This window comes from Sphaerodactylus townsendi, linkage group LG02 (genome assembly GCF_021028975.2).
Source record: "Sphaerodactylus townsendi isolate TG3544 linkage group LG02, MPM_Stown_v2.3, whole genome shotgun sequence".
In the NCBI taxonomy this organism is placed as follows: domain Eukaryota; kingdom Metazoa; phylum Chordata; class Lepidosauria; order Squamata; family Sphaerodactylidae; genus Sphaerodactylus; species Sphaerodactylus townsendi.
The window spans coordinates 116,719,645-116,738,291 of NC_059426.1; the positions used below are offsets into that span (position 1 = coordinate 116,719,645).

Consider the following 18,647-nt stretch of genomic DNA (forward strand, 5'->3'; position numbering starts at 1 on the left):
AGATTGTCTACCAACTGTTTCTGATTTTTTAAAAAGAAAAGTTGTTTTCACAATCTATTGCTCCTGCAATAGATCGAAAGTATCTCAATTTTTTTAAAAAGGAGCCCAATCGAACTTCAGAAATACTGGCTGAACTGCTCCTGTGTGGGCAAGGAAAGACAGAGAGGAGTGGAAAACCCAAAGCAAAATGCACACTTGTTTGTTTCTCTTTCCCTGGAGAGGCAGGGGGAAAAATAATACTTTGCCCACTTTCACAAACAGTAGGGCTTCTCTGATCTGCAGTGCGGTGAGTTCTGAAAAGTGGGAAACACATACGTAACTGAAAATCCAACCTGAAGGGAATATTTGCTCTATGCAAAGGAGACCACAAGTGCGTAAATGTTCTGAATTTTTTTACTTACCTCTTTCTCAGCAAGGAACTGAAATCCAGCTCTCCGCCTTCTTCATGTACATCCATACTGAATAGCAAATAGCACAGAAACAGAATACAGTCACAGAAGAGAAGAGAATGGCTTCACAAAATGATGTGAATGATTGAAATACCTCCATGCTGAAGGTGATGGCTAAACAGATTTCCCATGAATTCTTAGACTCACTCTGCAGTTTTTAGAAATTGATTTGTTCCCCTATATTCCTGCTGATCAGTTGTCTATGGCATGGATGGTTGCCAATCCCAGGTCAGGAAATTCCTCAAGATTTGGGTGTTGAGCCTGGGGAACATGGGGTTTGGGATGGGAAGGAACTTAGCAGGGGCACAATGCCACAGAATGCAACCTCCAAAGCAGACATTTTCTCCATGGGGCAGATCTCTGTCATCTGGCTATCAGCTGTAATACTGGGAGATCTCCAGGCCCCACCTAGAGGCTGCCAACCATAGTAGCATATAATCTTTGAGCTAAGATCTGTACAAAGACTTTTGTTGAGACTTGTGATGGAACAGTACTGTAAAACTAGCAAAATCACACATGACTGTGAAAAGCATCTTTGCCTTTTGATCTCCTGGAGGGAGGACAGGAAACTATGCAGAGGTGCTAGGATGAAACTTCAAAGGCCTAAGTTACCTCATGGCCTGAACAGAGTTTTCCTGGGAAGGGGAAAAACAAAGGTTTTGGAATTCCATCTTGAGACCTGGTCAGAGAAGCATCTCTGGGCCATGGGTTCCCGGAATGGGGACAAAGAACGAAAAGGGACATAATTACCTAAGCAATTCCTTAACTGCAATCTAAGTTTTATTTCTTTGATTTCTGTTTTTCAATAAAAATCGTTGAGACCTCAGCTGGTTGGAGTTATTGGAGAAAAGAACCCAGGTTTTAATGAAACAAGCATTGGCTCTCCCAGGCTTGCTTTCATGATAAGACTGAAATGCATTTGGGTTTGTATCCTTCAATGCTGTAGGGGTAATGAAGGAGGGGGGGGGGCTGAGGGAAGATCTTTCAGTGCAGCAAAATATATGAAACATCAAATGCCACTCCTACTTTATCCCACAAAGACAAGAGAGAGAAAGAGGCAAACAAGGCTGGGAAAAACTTGTTTGTTCCAGGCACAGGAAAACCAGACTCTGAATTTTGCCCCTGGGCATTTATGGAAGACTTATAGTACCGTACAGAACATTGATTAGGCATTTAGTGTGGATGCTAAACAGTCTAAAATACTACATAGCCAGTTAACACATCAGAAAACATACTAATAAATTATAATAAACTTAAATAGAATAAAGATAAAATTATTCATGATCATTCATAACTAACTCACAAATCCTCATAGTGGCTAGGAGATATCTAGCAACTTGATGGGTGATATGGGGATTCTGGTCAGATAAAAGGTATAGGACTATCCACTCATTCTGGGTAACACACATTGTGTGTGTGTGTCCATGCTCCAAATAAGCCATTTCCTCTAGGGAAACTGATCTCTGGAGCCTGGAGTTCTGTTGTAGTGCTGTGAGATCCCCAAGCCCCAACTGGAGGCTGGAAACCCTATTAACAGAGAATTGTATGCTATGACTCCAGTTAGCATTGTAGCTAGTATCATGACATAATTATTGTTCAAAACAGGCCATAAATATTTAATTTCAACTGGCCAGTACCAGACTGTTCAGTATGAAGGCTGAATCTCAATTTTGAGGTAAATTAGGCTACCTGGACAGGGTTGCAGTCCGTCTTCCTCCTCCCAGAAGGCTCCTAAGAGAAACACAGGCGGAAGTCAGATGGACACCATGGCCTTCAGCCTCTTTTTCTAACATTTTCAAATCCACAGCTTAAACAGGGAAACACCCACTACCTCTAAAGGCAGCACTTTTGCAAAGAAAACTTCCTTATGGAGTTAATCGATCAAGTGTTTATGTATCCATATCAATATGTCTGATAGCTACTTTGATGGGTGAAGGCTCTCCGAGGTTTTTGGCACCTCTGTTCCAGAAGATCTTTCAACAGACGATGCCAGGGATTGAATTTGAGAGGCCCGGACTAAAGATTGCAGTCCTGTGCACTTTCCTTGGAAGCAAGTCCTACTGAACTTTGCAGAGAAAATGTACACAGGATTGGGCTTCTAAAAGAGGTCTCATTTCAGCAGTATCAGCGCACAACACAACTGCTATTATGAAGAAACTACACAGAATGCACATAAGCAAGAGTATTTCTGGTATCTGTAGATTAAAAGCTCATTAAATTATCAACAGAAGATAATCAAGTGTATTTCTATACCGTGGAAACAATTTGAAACAGTACCAAGCAATTATTAATGATAATAATAAGCAATGATATGCTGCTTTTGAGTGTTCAAAATTTTTAACATTGTGGTGGTTTCTGTACAGCACACTAATAACATGTGTTGCACATTATTAAAGACCCCTGTTTCCCTTGTTTGCCTGTGCACTGGAAATGTCAGGAAGTGATTGCAAATAGTCCAGGTTGCTGTGGCTCCTTTGGTTTCTCCCAAAAGATTGCTTATTTAGTGATTTTTGTAAAACTGGGTCAAGGGAAACATAACAGGCTGAACCTGTTTTGGGGAAGACCCCTGTGTGACGTTCTTCCCCCAAACAGGATAAATAGCTTCTTCAGCCTGTTATATTTGGGCTGCGCGGAAACAAGTTGTGGAACTGTGGCCAGTACTGCATAAGTGAAATAATACAGGTTCTAAAATCTATGTAATATATTTTTCTGCTCATCAAATATTTCTTTTACTGAGTTTCAGTAAATAAAACTACTTAGCATTATCAGTGTTGTGCTATGTTGTTAGGATTTTTGCTATTAAATTGCAGCCAACCTTTGGCAACCCCATGATTTTCAAGGCAATGGGTGCTCAGAGGTGGCTTTCCGCTGCCGTTATCTGTATTCCTTGGTACTTTCCCATCCAAATACTGACCGGGACCAATCCTGCTTAGCTTCCTAGAGCTGATGAGATTAGGCTAGCCTGGGTGATCCAGGTTAGGCAAGCTATGTATAGCTTGCTTAAATTCAGTCTGTATATCCAGTTTATGATATGCAACACTGAAGCTTTATGTAACACTTCAAGATAGTTGGAAGAATTTCCCACTCTGGTCATAGAATGGGGTCCCCAGAAATAGGAGATCTGGAAGTACTGCCTATGTGCAGACTTACCGTAATGAGCGGGCAATAAGCCAAATGAACCCCATTATCTGCATCCCACCCAACACCCTCCTCAAAGCCATTTTTCCTCTTTTGGGAGAAAGGGATCTCAAATGTGCTTTTCACCATCACTAACTCAATTCCCACAGCCAGGAGATAAATATTAATCCCTTTCAAACACACAGGAACAAAGATGGTGGTAGGGAGTATGGATCAATAAGAAGATGTGAATTATCTCCCCAAGTTCTAGGTGAGAGCCCTTAAATAGCCCAGGCCGCCAGGTACACAGAAATAATGTCATACTTGTAGGTATCCATCTGAAGTGCTCATTCTTATTTTCTCAAAGACATTTTAAAAAATTTGAACAGTCAAAAAGATCAGAGAACAGAGTAGGTCCAAAGAAGGTCCAAAGAAGTGTGTTTGTTTGCTGGATTTGAATCTACAAATACATCAACAAATGTTTGTGTGTGTTGTCCTCTGGCAGGATGACTGCGCTAGTAACTGGGATTATGTGCATGGTTCCTAGTACTGGATTAGGAACTACATGCACTTGAGCCCAACAGAAAAGAATAAAGACATCCACATGCATTCCTGCAAATGCAACTTATTTATTTTATTATTTATTTATTGTTTAGATTTTTATACCGCCCTATCCCCAAGGTCTGAACAGGAAGGCACTATCTCTGATGCAAGTAGCAATTAGGGACCCTTTCTGCACATATTATTTAAAATGTTTCCAGGAAGGAGATGAAGCATTGCCTCTGTGGAGTTCTACACTGTTTTCCCCTCTTTTAGTTTCAGAAACTATTTATTTCCAGCCTGGAAACATTGTATCTGAAAACCCTTTTATAACGATTCTTTTGTTTGATATGTTTTCAAGCTGTCTTCTCTTGCAGTGTGATCATTTTAAAATGTTCTATCTCTCCTGCTGCTGTTTTGCACACCTCTTTGCCCTAGCTCAATTCCTCCTCTGTGCCATTTTATTGCATCCCTGAGCTCTCTATTCCCCCTCACCTCTTTATTTTCATCATTCTCTGTGTGCTTTTTGTTCAATCTATGAACCATTAATTAAACGCAGCTACAGAGAATTTAAACAAATGATGTATGAAGTGTTTCTAAAAATATCCCCCTCCCAAAAAAGGGACGGCCCTGAAGGGAATAGAATCACGGATGTACATCGCCACGCCGCCCCCCCGGCCCTGGGTTCGAGCCCAATGGAGACACGCGAAACCTGGTGGCGCGACCTCGCCCAAGGCGACGGTCTCACCGTCACGCACCCAGGTTTCGGTGATACAAGCCAGGTCCATCTGCTGGTCCCCGAGATAATCACGGAGGACTGCACTTTTATTATTGATGGACCTGGCATTAAGCAACACCAGGGACGAAGCAGGGTATTTACTCTGAACCCAACCACTCTCATTCCTCGGGATAGGACGGAGGTCAGAAAGCGAACGAGCATAACCGTATCTCGTCCGTCTTCTATCATAAGGCCGCCGCCTACCGTCATATTTACCCCGTCCCATTAAGACCGGAATCCCTGGCCCCATAGGTGGTGCCCCCATCCCTCTATCTCCCCACTACTAAATCGCTCAAAGCTCCACAACACGTGGGCCCAAGCTAATTACTAACTCCACTAAAATAGTACAATAGGCAGACTGGATCAATCCAGCTGCACCTAATGTTATTTACCAAGTGATATTATTTTCCTCCACACCAATAAAAGCCCATTTCTACACATTAAGCCTCTATTAGGACATTTTTCCCCAGGCCTGTTGGAAGCCCTAAGGACAATCCATATAAGTATCCCTATATGTATTACTAGCCACATGCAACCTCTTTGGGCAGGCAAATATCCCTGAATCTTGGGAACAGAACCAAACTCTGCTGTGCCTCTGAAAAATAGATTGGTCTAGCAACTACATTTGTAAAAATCTTCCTTGCTCTCTGACTCATGAGCTGGGCAGTTAGGCCACTTCTAATTATACTCACGCCCGCCGGAACGTTGAGCGGATGTCCATGTCTCCCACTGCAGGTGCCTCTATGGTTGCACAGAGCAGAAATAATAGATTAAGGCAATTAGAATAGTTTCAATCAATACATGCTGGGTCAGATCTCTCCCCCTTTCCTACCAAAATGTTCATAGCTTTTACTTTGGCTGTTCTTTTGGAAAGTGAAGTTTCAACTTCATGTGAAATGAAGAGTATGACAGCAACCCACCCAACTAAACGAAGCGCCTACATTTTATTTCAAAGCCAAAGTATAAACCCCACTGAGTTTTCAGTGACATTCAGTGCAATCCTAGACATGATAGATTGATATGATTTAGTAGGCATTACACAGACTTGGTGGGATGATTCCTAAAACTGGAAGTTACTTGAATAGCAGAGATTTGTAGTGCTCATGGCTGAAGAGGGCATAAACTGCAATGCAGATATTAGTGAAAATAACTAAAGTAACTTAAATTTCTTACCAATACTGTTCCTCTCAGGGGAGAGCCTCAAAATAGAAGATAAAAGCTACTTCTGGCCAATTGTGCCAGTCTTTACTAGCCTACTGCCTGCCAAAAACAGGTATGCCCATTGTCCCAGTTAATCAATCTTTTCAGACATCTCAAAATTTCAGCTTTTACAGAAATGAAGCTTAAATTGGAAGTATGAACCAAGGAATGGTGGAAACACATTTACACAAACTTTTTAAGGTTGCTCTGATTCAGTTTTCTAGGTAAACATTTGGAGCAGATGTAGACTACCTCATGGAGCTATTGCAAAGGTAAATTATGGGGAATTCCATGGAGGAAGGGTGGAGTAAAAATTCAGTAGATAGATGTAATAGTCCTTTCATCAGTTAAGCCTTTTTAATGTCATCTGTAGCCCAGGGTAAAAAAAAGTTATTATATGCTGTGAAGGAACAGAGCAGTTACTTTAGCTATGCAAGATACTTTCCCAAGATGTCTTACCATTCACAGTGAGGCTGAAATTACAGCTATCAAACTTGTCTTTAGTAGACACTTCGCATCTATATCCACCTGCATAAGTAATTTTTGCTTCGATAATGTTCATTTCAAAGATGTAAACCTACAGCAAATGAGAGAAATAAATGGACGATTAAGTATTACCTTCTGGTATCCAAGTGTAAAATACACTAGTCAAAAGCACAGCAGTCTTCTTCGGTCTTCACTGCCCAGTGAGCATCCTTAACACTCCATAATGCACATAATGATTTCACATCACCCAACTTCAGTGAAACTCCAGTTTACACCAGCGTGTCTGCATGGAAAACTGGGCGAAGTTGTTGCAGTACAGGCATAACAATGTTAGGAAACGTTTTCACACAAAGTGTCCAAAAAGGGCTTCAGATAGTTAAAGGATAAGAGGATGAATTAGAAGGTTGGATCCTATCATTCTGAGGAGCTACGAGTGCAGTCCTTAGCAGTTTTCCAGGTGTGGTTTTAATGATTCCACTAATGGTTTTGAAAAGGGAGTTACTCTCCTTAGGATTACATTGTAAGCCTTTTTCATGGGCTTGAATGAATTCATTATTTTGGACTTAGGTGGTGGTAGACAGCAGGTTATAATGAGTTAAATGGTCATCAGATTTTGTTCATTATAAGCAGTAAGTATGGACTATAATACACTTTTTACAACAGAAGAACACTGCCCTTCCTGACAGTTTATGCCATGAAAATATTTAATCAGCTGAAAGCAGGCTTTAAAAAGAAGAAACAATGGCAGTCAAGATCTTGTTCCATTAGTTATACCTTGTTATTTCGATCATAACTATCCTGAAGCTGGAGATGTTTCCCCACTTTGCTTCCTAGGTCCATCCACTTTCCTTTGAACCATTTCACAGAAGGTTTCTTCAGCAAGCTTTCTCCTGCCACTACGGCAGTGAATGTGATATTCCCACCTTGAAAGGGAGACATATAAGAAAAAGAGCTGGTTTTTATACCCTGCTTTTCCCTACCTTTAAGGAATCTACAGTCCTTTCTACAATCACATTCCCTTCCCATCCCCACAACAGACACACCAGGCTTCTTGTGAAGGAGTGAAGAATCAAACCTGGTCCTTTGGATTACAGTCTACTGTTCTTTACCACTCCACTCCACTGGCTCCCCAGGAATGTATGACTTGATATTTAAAATCTGTTAAACCTTGAAATAACTACTGGACAGAAACAATTAGAAGCATCGTTTTAGTAAGATGTGCACTTACCAGCAGTTACTTCCCCGTCCTGTGGCCGAGTCACAAAGAGACCAATAGGATCAATGGGTACCTTTTGCTGGGCTTCTGGTGGTGCAACTGAAAAGCAAGCTAGGTGTTTAAGAAAACCACATTAACTGTTCCAGAGCAGGAAGTAAATCTTTACACAAAACCCGTTGGTATATTAAGTATATTATATGCACCAGAGTGTGCTGTGTGGCAGTGTTTAAAATTCCTGGATTTGGCTGGGGAGAACTAGGTTGATTCCTTTGATGCTTACTAGATGGCCTCTGGCCAGTCACTGTCTCATCTCATCTACCTCAAAGGGTTGTCCAGAAGGAAGGGTACATAGGAACAGTGTTCCATCTAGTCCAGCATCCTATTTCACATAACAGCCAACCAGTTTCCCTGAAGGCCCAACAAACAGGGTATAGAGACTCTAATGCTAACTTCTAGCACTGGTGTTCAGAAGTTTGCCCTTAAAAACCATTTGTGCTCATGACCATCACCAAAGCTGCTAACAATAAATTTTATAACTTAATTACTCATTGAATTTTTAAAAATTGATTTGGTTGCCCATGAACTTTGTTGGATGATCTTGTGCTCTAGTATTATGGGAGAGGGAGGAAAGCTGTCTACTGACTTCCTTCATCCATGCATCATTTTATAAATCTGTATCTCCCCCTAGAAAACTTTTTTCTGTATACTGAAAAGCCCACTCTTTAGCCTTTCCTCAGAAAAAAGGCAGTCCAACCCTTAAAACGTGTTGGTTGCATTCTTCTACACTTTCCCCAGCTCTGTATCCTTTTTGAGATATGGCAACGAGAACTGTACACAGGATTCCAAATGAGGTTGTACTATAAATTATACCAGGCTGCTACAAAGCAAAAAGGGAAAACCTGAAAGGGTCCTGTTTGCCCCTCCTGGGGAAATCCACAGAGCACAGGACCTGAAGGCAATCGGCAACTCATTAAAAGACAGAGTTGGGAACCCAGATACAGTGTGTGTACCATAATCAGCCCTTTATATGCATTAGGGTTCACAAGTAGTGAAAAGTTTTATCTCTAGAGAGATTTAACCCTAAATGCTAAATTAAGTTTGCAAGTGTTCATACTAACAATCATACTAACAATATCCCCAAAATTCAAAATAAAGACAAAGCAGTGCTTTACTAGGGACAGATACTAGAAAATGGAATATCCCTAGTAAACAGGAGTGATTTGAACATAAGTACCTACACTGGGTAATGCTGTGACCTGGATAGCTCAGGCTAAACTGATCTTATCAGATCTCATAAGCTGACCCTGGAATTTCCAGGCTGGAAAGTATTTGGATGGGAGAGCCCAAGGAATACCAGGGTCATGATGTGGAAGTAGGCAGTGGCAAACCACCTCTGAATGCTTCTTGCCTTCAAAATTCCACTAGGTGTTCCCATAAGTCAGATGTAACTTTCTAATAAACAAACAAAACAAAAACCACTGTGTCATGTAATTGTGCAGAAAGCATTTTTTTGGGGGGGGAGGGTAGATTGGAGGTTGCTTATACACATGTTTATTTGTATGTAAAAATATGTATAATCATCCCCCCGCCCCGCATCTGATTATTCTTTTTCTTCTAGGTACCATTTACCATCTTCCAGTGTTTCCGTTATGCTGCAACTACCATACACATGACCAATACGTCAGCAATTGATACTACCAGTGCTACTTCTTTTTACCTTCCGAACTCTTGCTGTCACCTGTTGGCACAACATCTGCTGCAGTAGGCACATTTGAGACACTTGGTTCAGGAGAAGCTTCAGCAGGGATGACCGCCTCTTCCTTTTCTAAAAGGAAGAGGACATAAAGAAAGATGCAGCAAGCTCCACGCTGTTCTAGGGTACATTATGGAAATGAGATGATCATCAGCAAAGGGGAGACCAGGCAAGCTACCTCATGTTCAACATCTTATGATTGATGCACTAGAACATAGGTGTCAAACTTGTGGCCCTCCAGATGTTATGGACTACAGTTCCCATCATCCCCTGCCAGCATCACACTGGCAGGGGATGATGGGAACTGTAGTCCATAACTTCTGGAGGGACATGAGTTTGTCACCTGTGCACTAGAAGTTTCAATTATGCTGCAGTGAAGAAACCTAAATTCTCAGACCAGAATGCGTTACCAAATTAGGACAAGGAGAATAACGTTAATAACTTTAGGTAATTTTTCCCTACCGAATTGGTCATTTTTATCTGGTTAAGACTGGTGAGTTTATTCCAATCAACAAACAATTTTTTAGAAAGTGCATTAGAACGTCTAATTCAAGATTATTTAAAGGCTGATGCATTGTAAGCTTGCTCACTGTGGCTACTTTAAAACAAGGTTCTGTGGCCGGCAGTCTACCTGGTTCTTTGACTTTGAGTTCAAACTTGACCTTGGAGCTTCCAGCGATGACAGCATATGTCACATCATCCCCTTTTCCAACATCATTAATGGTCAGTGAGTGCTTGTTCTCCTCTGACTTTATGACATACTTTTCACTTGCAGTAATTTCCACACCATTTCGCTGCCACTTCACCTTGATGCCTGTCTTCTCTGTCTCAGCTTCAAATACAGCCACTCCTCCCACTACAACATCTGTTGTCTTTGGTTTCTTGATGAAAGCTGAAGCTAAAGAAAAAGATTTTATTTTCCTCCAGCAATTATTTTTTTTTAAAAAAGTCTGGTCCTTTCTCCAGCCTTCTCCTCTATCTATTTTGCATATGAAGGCCATTCATGCGTGCACTATTTACCCAGTGGCTGTTCGCTTCACAGTGTTTTTGCCCACAGTTTCTTATTTGCACAATGATTCTCCTGCAACGTGTCCCTAGCCCAGCTGATCTGCCATTTTGCCCATTTGCTGCTTCCTTGTTGTTTCTACGTAGCCTACATTTGGGGAGGCTCCCACCACCTTTTTTGTGAAAGGGTCAAATCCACAGAGGTCCTTTGCTGAAGTGGCAAAAATCACCTTGGTCTTAGCCAACACAAGCAGCTGACCCTTGGGAAACAAGTACAGCTTCTGACATAAGGACTGATTCTGCATAGTACTTTATGAAGAAGAAGAGGAGGAGGAGGAGGAGGAGAAAAAGGAGGAGGAATTTGGATTTACACCCCACCTTTCTCTCCTGTAAGGAGACTCAAAGGAGTTTACAAACTCCTTTCTCTTCCTCTCCCCACAACAGATACCTTGTGAGGTAGGTGTGGCTGAGAGAGTTCCAAAGAACTGTGACTAGTCCAAGGTCACCCAGAAGGAATGTAGGAGTGTGGAAACACATCTGGTTCACCAGATAAGCCTCTGCCACTCAGGTGGAGGAGTGGGGAATCAAACCGTTCTCAAGATTAGAATCCACCTGCTCTTAACCACTACACCACACTAGCTCTCAAAGAGTGGTGGGATTCAAATTCAAATAATTTAACAACCGTTTCCGGCAGTGGGATTCTAATTTTTTAACAACTGGTTGTTTATAAGCACCATTTTAACAACCGGTTCTGCCGAAGTGGTGCGAAGCTGCTGAATCCCACCACTGGGTATGTTCTTCATAATGGGCAAGATCTTTTTACTCTTATATTTAGAAGTAAATAACTTTGAGCAAAGATCCTGTTTGGCAAAAGAACCCCTATCAGATAGTGTTGGGAGAGTGAAGGCATGGGAGTAAGTTTTACTGGTTAGAAACCAATGGGAAAGTTTAGGGAGGGTATCTCAAGTGGTGGCTATGGAGGTAGGTGAGGAGGCTCCTTCTCACCTGCTTGCTAGTTAAGTCACCTTCCCAAAAATTTCCTGCCAACTTTTAACTAGTAGGACTGAAGTGATGTTGCAGGAGTGGGGTGAGAAGAAGCCTCCAGTACTATTCCCAACACTGTCACCAGTGAAAAACACATGGGAAAGTTAAGGGAGGGCGCCTTAGGCAGTGAGCCGGTGAGAAGGAGATTTTTTGTCCACCTCTATGGCTGCTGCCTGAGCCACCCTCACTAAACTTTCTTAACAGCTTCTCACTTAGGCAATGGTGCTTGAGGTGGGGGGGGGGGAGGGCAGGAGGCTCACAACACAACTTGCGACACCTCTCTCTGTAATGTACACAACTTTTAAGAAAGACAACAGTAAATATTTTAAAAATCAGACCTAAATATTCTAGATTTTAAGCTTTATTAATTTTTTGAATGAATCATTTTAAGCATAAATCTTGCCTCTCCTCTTCTCACCTAAACCTCCTCCTGGTAAAGGTATCAAGTGCTTCTCTGGTGACAAATTCAAATCTTCCTCACCTTCTCAGAGGCTACAAGACGTAATCTTGGTCAGAGAAATCAAAACCTCAGATGACTTCTTCTTTTTCTCTCATCTGTAATTTTATATTCATCAGAATGACAGAAAAGGAGAAAAAAATTGACACACCCCCTCCCCTCTTCAGGAGAGAGTGTGTAAGTAGCTTCAGGGCAAAAAGGAGAGAAAAACAATGAGGTGAATGGTGGCTGCATGTCAGATTGCCTTGAATTATGCATCCCTATACTTCCTTCAAGAAGAAAAACACCTGATTTTCCCCCACCCCATTACAGCTAAAGCTCTGCTTATTACAAAGAGAGTTGCTCCACCTAGCAGTCACTCCTTCCATAGGCAGGCTACGTTCGCTGTTTCTGTCTTGTGGTCCTTACCTGGTTTCTTTGCAGGTTCAGGCATCTTAAGTTTGCCTTGCAAGCTGAAAAGACAGGATCTGAGTGAAACTGCAAGGAGACTGAATGACTTTCAATATGCCTCACTACAGAAATACTACTAGGATGCCCCCACCCTGCTCCTCCCCCTTGTTCCCCTCCTGTTGTCAGCAGCAGCACCTTATCAACAGGGCACTTGACAGAGTCTGGATAAATATAGCTGGCTTCCATGAGTCAGGGAGCGAGATCTGCCCAGACTGGCCCTGCTGTGCTGGCAGCAGTAAAGGACTTGTGCAAAGCCTATGCCTACCATGATGCTCTTTGCTTATTCTTCTGTCTGCCACGTGTAATTGCATCTTGCCATTGGCCTTCAGAAAAGTTCTCCTGCCCCTTTAATAGGACTATTGGGATGTTATTTGCCAGATAGTGCTATTTACCTCCACACCAGGAAAAGCTTCAGCTCTTAAAGGGACGGTACATTTTTTCCTGTTGGTAACACACAATGCTTCCAGTTAGAAGTGTAACATCAGGCACTATGGGAGCAATCCTAAGTAGGTCTACTTAGAAATAAATCCCATGATATTCAATTTGATTTACTCCTAATAAATTTTTCTCAGAATTTAATTACCACCCAACTTTTGAGTACCATCCTGCCCCAGTTAATCATTCTGAAGTCACATTCATTTAAATGGAGAAATAGCCTTGTGCTTAAATCTTCCCCACTGAGATGTTAAAGTGCTTCACTTTGGCAGGTTCAGGTCCTCTGTTTTTGAACAGTAATATATTCCGGGCTTTTATACCCAAAGATCAGCATATTCTTGCGTTGCTGCTCTCGTCTTAGTTGAAATTAGTTTTAATCCTGGTACCCATATGGTACAAACTAAAAGGGCTATGAGAAGAAATAAGGCTGAACCACCCTCCACAGTACACAAATTGTAACACACAGGTCAAGTTAAGCCTTCCCAAATATTCCTGAGAATATTCTGTTTACTTTTTTGCACACACCCAGAGAGACCATCCATTTCTCATTTGTTACATAAATAGTTGAATCTCTAAAAATAATTTCTACCTTATTCAATCTTAACACTGAATCTGAAATATTTAACTTTGGGATTGTGGCATTTTGGTTCTTCCTTATTCCACAGACTGGGCTGGTACAGACAACAATCCTCATTATATTTGTTAATCTTAAATAAACTTCCCATTTCTTTGGCTCTGGTCTTGTCTTCATGTTCAAAAAACAAACTGAATATATATTCCCATAGGTACAAGATCTACCAGACCCTGGCCACACAGCCCGGAAAACCCACAACAACCAGTTGAATATATTTTTGTTTGCTGTTGCTACTGTGTTGCTGGCTACCAGATGGCAGTGTTGGAATGATAATGATATTATCCCATCGGCACTGCAACCTACTGTCTGCTGGTCTGTTGGGAACATACCCAGAATTTCAGACCGCCTTCACCTCTCGCAGTAAAAGAAGCTTTCAAGGCATTAGGCTGCTTTCAGAGAGGGATGGCAGCATAGTATAGCCCAGTCTCATCAGACTTAAGCAGGGCCAGGCCTCGGAAGGGAGACCTCCAAGCAAGACTCTGCAGGGGAAGGCAGAGGCAAACCACCTCTGCTTGATCACTTGCTTTGAAAGTCTCTCCACCCCCACCCACCCCCGATAAGTTGACTGTGACTTGATGGCACTCTGCACACACAAGACTGTCCTCAGTCTTTCAAGGTCAGGTTTGGTAGATTCCGCACAGCAGATGTATAGCAGGTTGCAGTTGTTATAAAGGAACCCGTTTTCATTTTTCCTGTTCATATGTGTCCTGTTCAGGCAGCGATTGGAGCCCACAGAAACAATCTGAGTTTTGATGTACTAGGTAAAATGTGTTTTGCCACCCTTTCTTCAGGGAGAGAGGGTGATTGCTCATGGTTTTATGTATTTCTTAAGGAAATACAGGTGGGGAGGAAATCTGCCAGAGGGGCCTCATCAACTAGGCAAGAAAAATCTTGGAATTCGGAATAAGATAAATGGGAAAAATCTGGTCCCTGAGCTAATTCTATTTCAGCAAGCAGTTCCCCAGCCCTGAGGGGCAGACAGGCTTTGTGAAATGAGGTAAAGTTGTTGGCTGCTGCTAAAGTGAAGCAAATGGGAAGACTCACTCCAGTATACCGCATGGTACAGTGTATAGAGTACTGACCAGGCACTAAATCTTTTGGAATGCAAGACTGGCAGGGATTGAATGAAAAGTGCTTTTGAGCCCCTTTGCTGCTGTTGGTATGTACATGTGAAAAACAGAAAGGCAATTTTAAATGCACTTGGACCAGGTTTCAGAACCAATTGCCAGCAATACAAGAAGGCTGATTTAAAATCAAATTTCAACAATTTGGTGCATTGCTATGCATCTGATTTTGGCCACAGATGTGCTGGCTCACATTGGCAGGAAGTCACTTTCCCTTTCTCTGTAAAGGTACAGTACTGGTCAGCAGGGAAAGGGGAAAACCCTTTAAAGGGCTAAAAAAGAATGAGGGAGTGGTCCACGGAAACAAACTCCTTAATGCCATTTTTGGAAGCTCAATGTAACTCTGTCTCTTCCTGGCAGTATAGGGTTGCCAGCCCATTTCCTTGGTTAACAACCCCCTAGAGATGTTGGGGGTGGAGGCACAGCAGGCATCCCCTAAAATGTGGTGTCATTTCTGGTTGCATAGAGGGGATTAAAGTATATTTTTAACAAATTAAAATTGTAGGGTACCACAACAAGCAACCAGATATAGTAAGTGGTGTGTGTGGCAGGGGGAAGGGGAGGGTTGCGGACAGGGAGGACTAGATATAGAAGAAGATGTAGAAGATGAAGAATGAAATGAAATACAGGAGAGAAGTAAAGTGGAAGTCTACAGTTATCTTAAGATTTGCACATTGCATTCTAAGCGCCACCCAAAATCATTAACTGTTACGTTAATTAATTAAAGTTGTTTCTTTTGCTTCTCTGTGGCTTGGGAGCTGTAATAAAGATTGACTGACTGACTGTGAGGTAAAATGAGATTTTTAGGTTCCAGCCTTATTCTGTGCTGTATATGTGCTGCTTCTGCAGCACAACAAAGCATCTGTCCTTTTTTTGGAATGGTCATATTGCTGACTCAAGTGCAGACCATTAGTCCATTACTGTAGCCCTAGGCATTCTGCAGTAATTCCATAGCATAGCTGTTGTACATCTATGTGTTTCCATGGTCCAGTAGATAATGCTTCAAACTGTAGAAGAAACTGAAATTTTTGTCATGAGAGAAAACATACAGGAACAGATCAAAGGTCTATTTAGTCCAGTGCTCTGTTTTTGGCACCTATATAGTTCTCAAAACTTGAACCGATTATGAAGGTGATGACCTTTGCCTGTTGTTTGTTCCCCATATTCTTGCAGTCAATGGTTTATGGAGGTTCCTTTATCTGTCATCTACTACTAACTTGTCCCCTGTTAACTAGTCTAATTTTCAAAAGCCGTCTGAGGCAGTCCGTATTGTGTTGAGGAATAATTTGTCTACTGTGTTGTGAAACTACCTCAAACAAATGCACAGGGAGGGTGCATCACTTCTATCTTCACCATCTGTATATCTATCCAGTGAAGTTTTCATGTTCTGAATGAGTCAATATAGTAATCTCAAAAAGGATTTAGCTTTTTTAATAAGAATGAGAAGTCCAAGAAAAGGTGCAACGGATTGATAATGGTTGATACTGAGCATCCAATCACTATTTTGACTGAAAACTTATTGCTTATTTCAGATGCGGCATAGCCATCAATAACCAGCTGGTTTTGTGACAGTGAAGCAGAGTTCATTTTTAGACTCTAAAAATTTTTACACTCTGAGTTTTAGGGCATTCTTCCTCATTAAACTGAAAGGAGAAGCCTGCAGATGTAAAAACGCTCCATCTGTGCACTGGGGTCTTGGTGTGTGCGTGCAACGAACCACTGGATTATGGTGAAGGAATAGCTGACAGTGTGGAAAACGCAGCTGGTTAAAACATGACAGCAGATGCACAGCTGAAAAAAATGCTGCTGGACAAAAGGCAGTGCTTAGGTTATTTTGTTTCCTTCACAGCTGTGAACCAGAAATGGTCAAACAGGTGGAAACTCTCAACCAGTCACAAATGGGGATTTAATATTTTTAGAAAAGCTAAAATGAGGAAGGGAGAAAGATCTTAGCTTTGAAATTAATATGGATTAAAATATAATGGTGCACCAAAAATTGTTTTTAAATGTTTTGTGGCAAAAAATGTCTTTTTGTTTCATTTTGGTATTATAAAATGATTAATGTATTATGTCACAACATAATTCGATGTCATGCGAATGGACCTGCGCATTCCTTCCTTCCCCTTGAATTGTCAGAGTTGGTGAATGATTACTGCTTTGGCAAAAACTATAGTTAGAGTTACATCCAAACTGGCAAACTATGGTTTCACTTCTCTCTCTAACCAGGATTGCAAACCTGCGCAGGACGGCAAACCTGGTTTACCATGGAAATTCTAAAAGGGTGTACTTTTCAGTTATGATCTGCTGCAGAACAATTTGATAAATTGACTGTAGTCGTGTCAGGGAAGGGAGGAAGACATAAGTACCCTGCCCCCATCTTTCAAAATCCCAGCTCGATGTTTCATAAATATGGGATTTTCAGGACTACTGTGAGAACAATATTTATTTATTTAAAACATTTACATCCTGCCTTCTGCTGAAACTGGGCTGAAGGCAGATTATAATCAATCATTAAAAACATTAATAAAAGCATCAAAAATTAACACTGACCATGACAGTATTAAAAGCCCTCACAAACAAAACAACCCTGCACATACTCACCTCTGCTTATAATCCATTACACACGGAGCACAGAAAAACAGAAAAAGTACAAGCTCTTGAGGAGGACACACATGGAGTAGGGAATGGTAAACAAAAACGGGCCTGAGGGGAACAAATGGTACATGGATTCATATGGGGAAAGAAAGTTCTTCACATGAGAGACCAAGGCATATTGCTCCTAGGTCAGAGGGGTAGCGGCAGAAAATTGTGCCTGGGGCAAGACCTGATTTTTCTGCCTCCTTCCCCACGCAATTCCACGCACCTCCTCCTCCCTGTGCCCCCTCCCACCACACACACCCCTGCCCAGCCCCACTTATGGCCTCCCTATCAGCCGTGGGGGCCGTTACCACCGCCTATGCTTCAGCAGCCCCCACTGGGTCGGGGGCGGAAACAAGCATGCTGGGCCTACCTAGGGGTCTGACTGGTCCAGCCTTGCAGTACTAGGCACATCCTGCCCAGCCACCCTGGCCCATGCCCAGCCAGCCCCAGCCAGGGACCTGGATCACAGGTCCCTGGCCCTCCACCTTTTCCCTGCTGCTCTGCGCCAGCTCCTTCCACTACAGTAGGACAGCAGGTGCCAGCACGACTGGCTACAGAGAAAGCCTTTGCTTACCTCTGGGCCAGGGAACCATCCTGCGCCAGTGGGAGCCTTACTGAGCCCACTCGTGGCCAGAGAACTGCTGCCGAGGCCCTTGCAGCCGGGTTCTCTGTCAGTTCTCTGGCCATGAGAAGACTTGGCAAGGCTCCTGCCAACGCAGGACGGTTCCCCAGCCTGGAGGCCAGTGGGGAAGGAAGGGCTCTCTCTGTGGCTGGCTGTGTTGGTGCAGGCCCTTTGCGGATTGCCTGAAGGGCCGTGGCTGCTGTGGCCAGGAGGTCTGAGAGCTGTCGAGTCAGCTGGGCATGAATGCAGGTGCACAAATGCATGAATTCAGTCACATGTGCTGCTCCATCCCCACCACACACACCCTTCCTTCCCCCACTGTGTCCCCCGGGAATGCCTGGGGGACACAGAGGGGGTGGGGACACAGGGGGACACAGTGGTGGTGGGGAAGGAGGGGTATGTGTGGTGGGGATGATTTTCCACCCCCACACCCCCATATGACTGAATGGTGGTCACCTAGGGCATTTGTCCCCAGATGTCCCCATGGAAGCTTCACCTCTGTCCTGGGTACTTGAGAGAGGGCATCCATTCATATATTCTTGCCTGCACACTGAAGCTGATGGGGAAGTTCTGCCTGCCTGTCCTGCACCCATTGGAGGCAAGGGGTGGGGATGGAGCAGCCTGGAGGACTTCTCAACAGTGTCCCCTGCACTGTGGAATGCCCTCCAACCAAAGGCCCACAGGTCACCTGCTGTTT

General features: G+C 42.8%; 1 protein-coding gene across 2 annotated transcripts in view; it reads right to left on the reverse strand.

Moving 5' to 3' along the window:
- MYBPC3 (myosin binding protein C3) overlaps positions 1–12,562 on the reverse strand; it is a 61,222-nt gene extending 48,660 nt beyond the window's left edge. For both annotated transcript variants that reach the window (XM_048486329.1, XM_048486328.1), the window contains exons 1-9: positions 12,454–12,562; positions 10,171–10,437; positions 9,504–9,611; positions 7,799–7,885; positions 7,345–7,493; positions 6,544–6,661; positions 5,577–5,625; positions 2,139–2,180; positions 402–458 (exon numbers count right to left, since the gene is read on the reverse strand). In XM_048486329.1, the coding sequence (XP_048342286.1) occupies positions 402–458; positions 2,139–2,180; positions 5,577–5,625; positions 6,544–6,661; positions 7,345–7,493; positions 7,799–7,885; positions 9,504–9,611; positions 10,171–10,437; positions 12,454–12,478 (902 nt within the window). In that variant the 5' untranslated portion in view covers positions 12,479–12,562. The remainder of the gene's footprint in view (positions 1–401; positions 459–2,138; positions 2,181–5,576; positions 5,626–6,543; positions 6,662–7,344; positions 7,494–7,798; positions 7,886–9,503; positions 9,612–10,170; positions 10,438–12,453) is intronic.
- Positions 12,563–18,647: the final 6,085 nt, after the last annotated feature.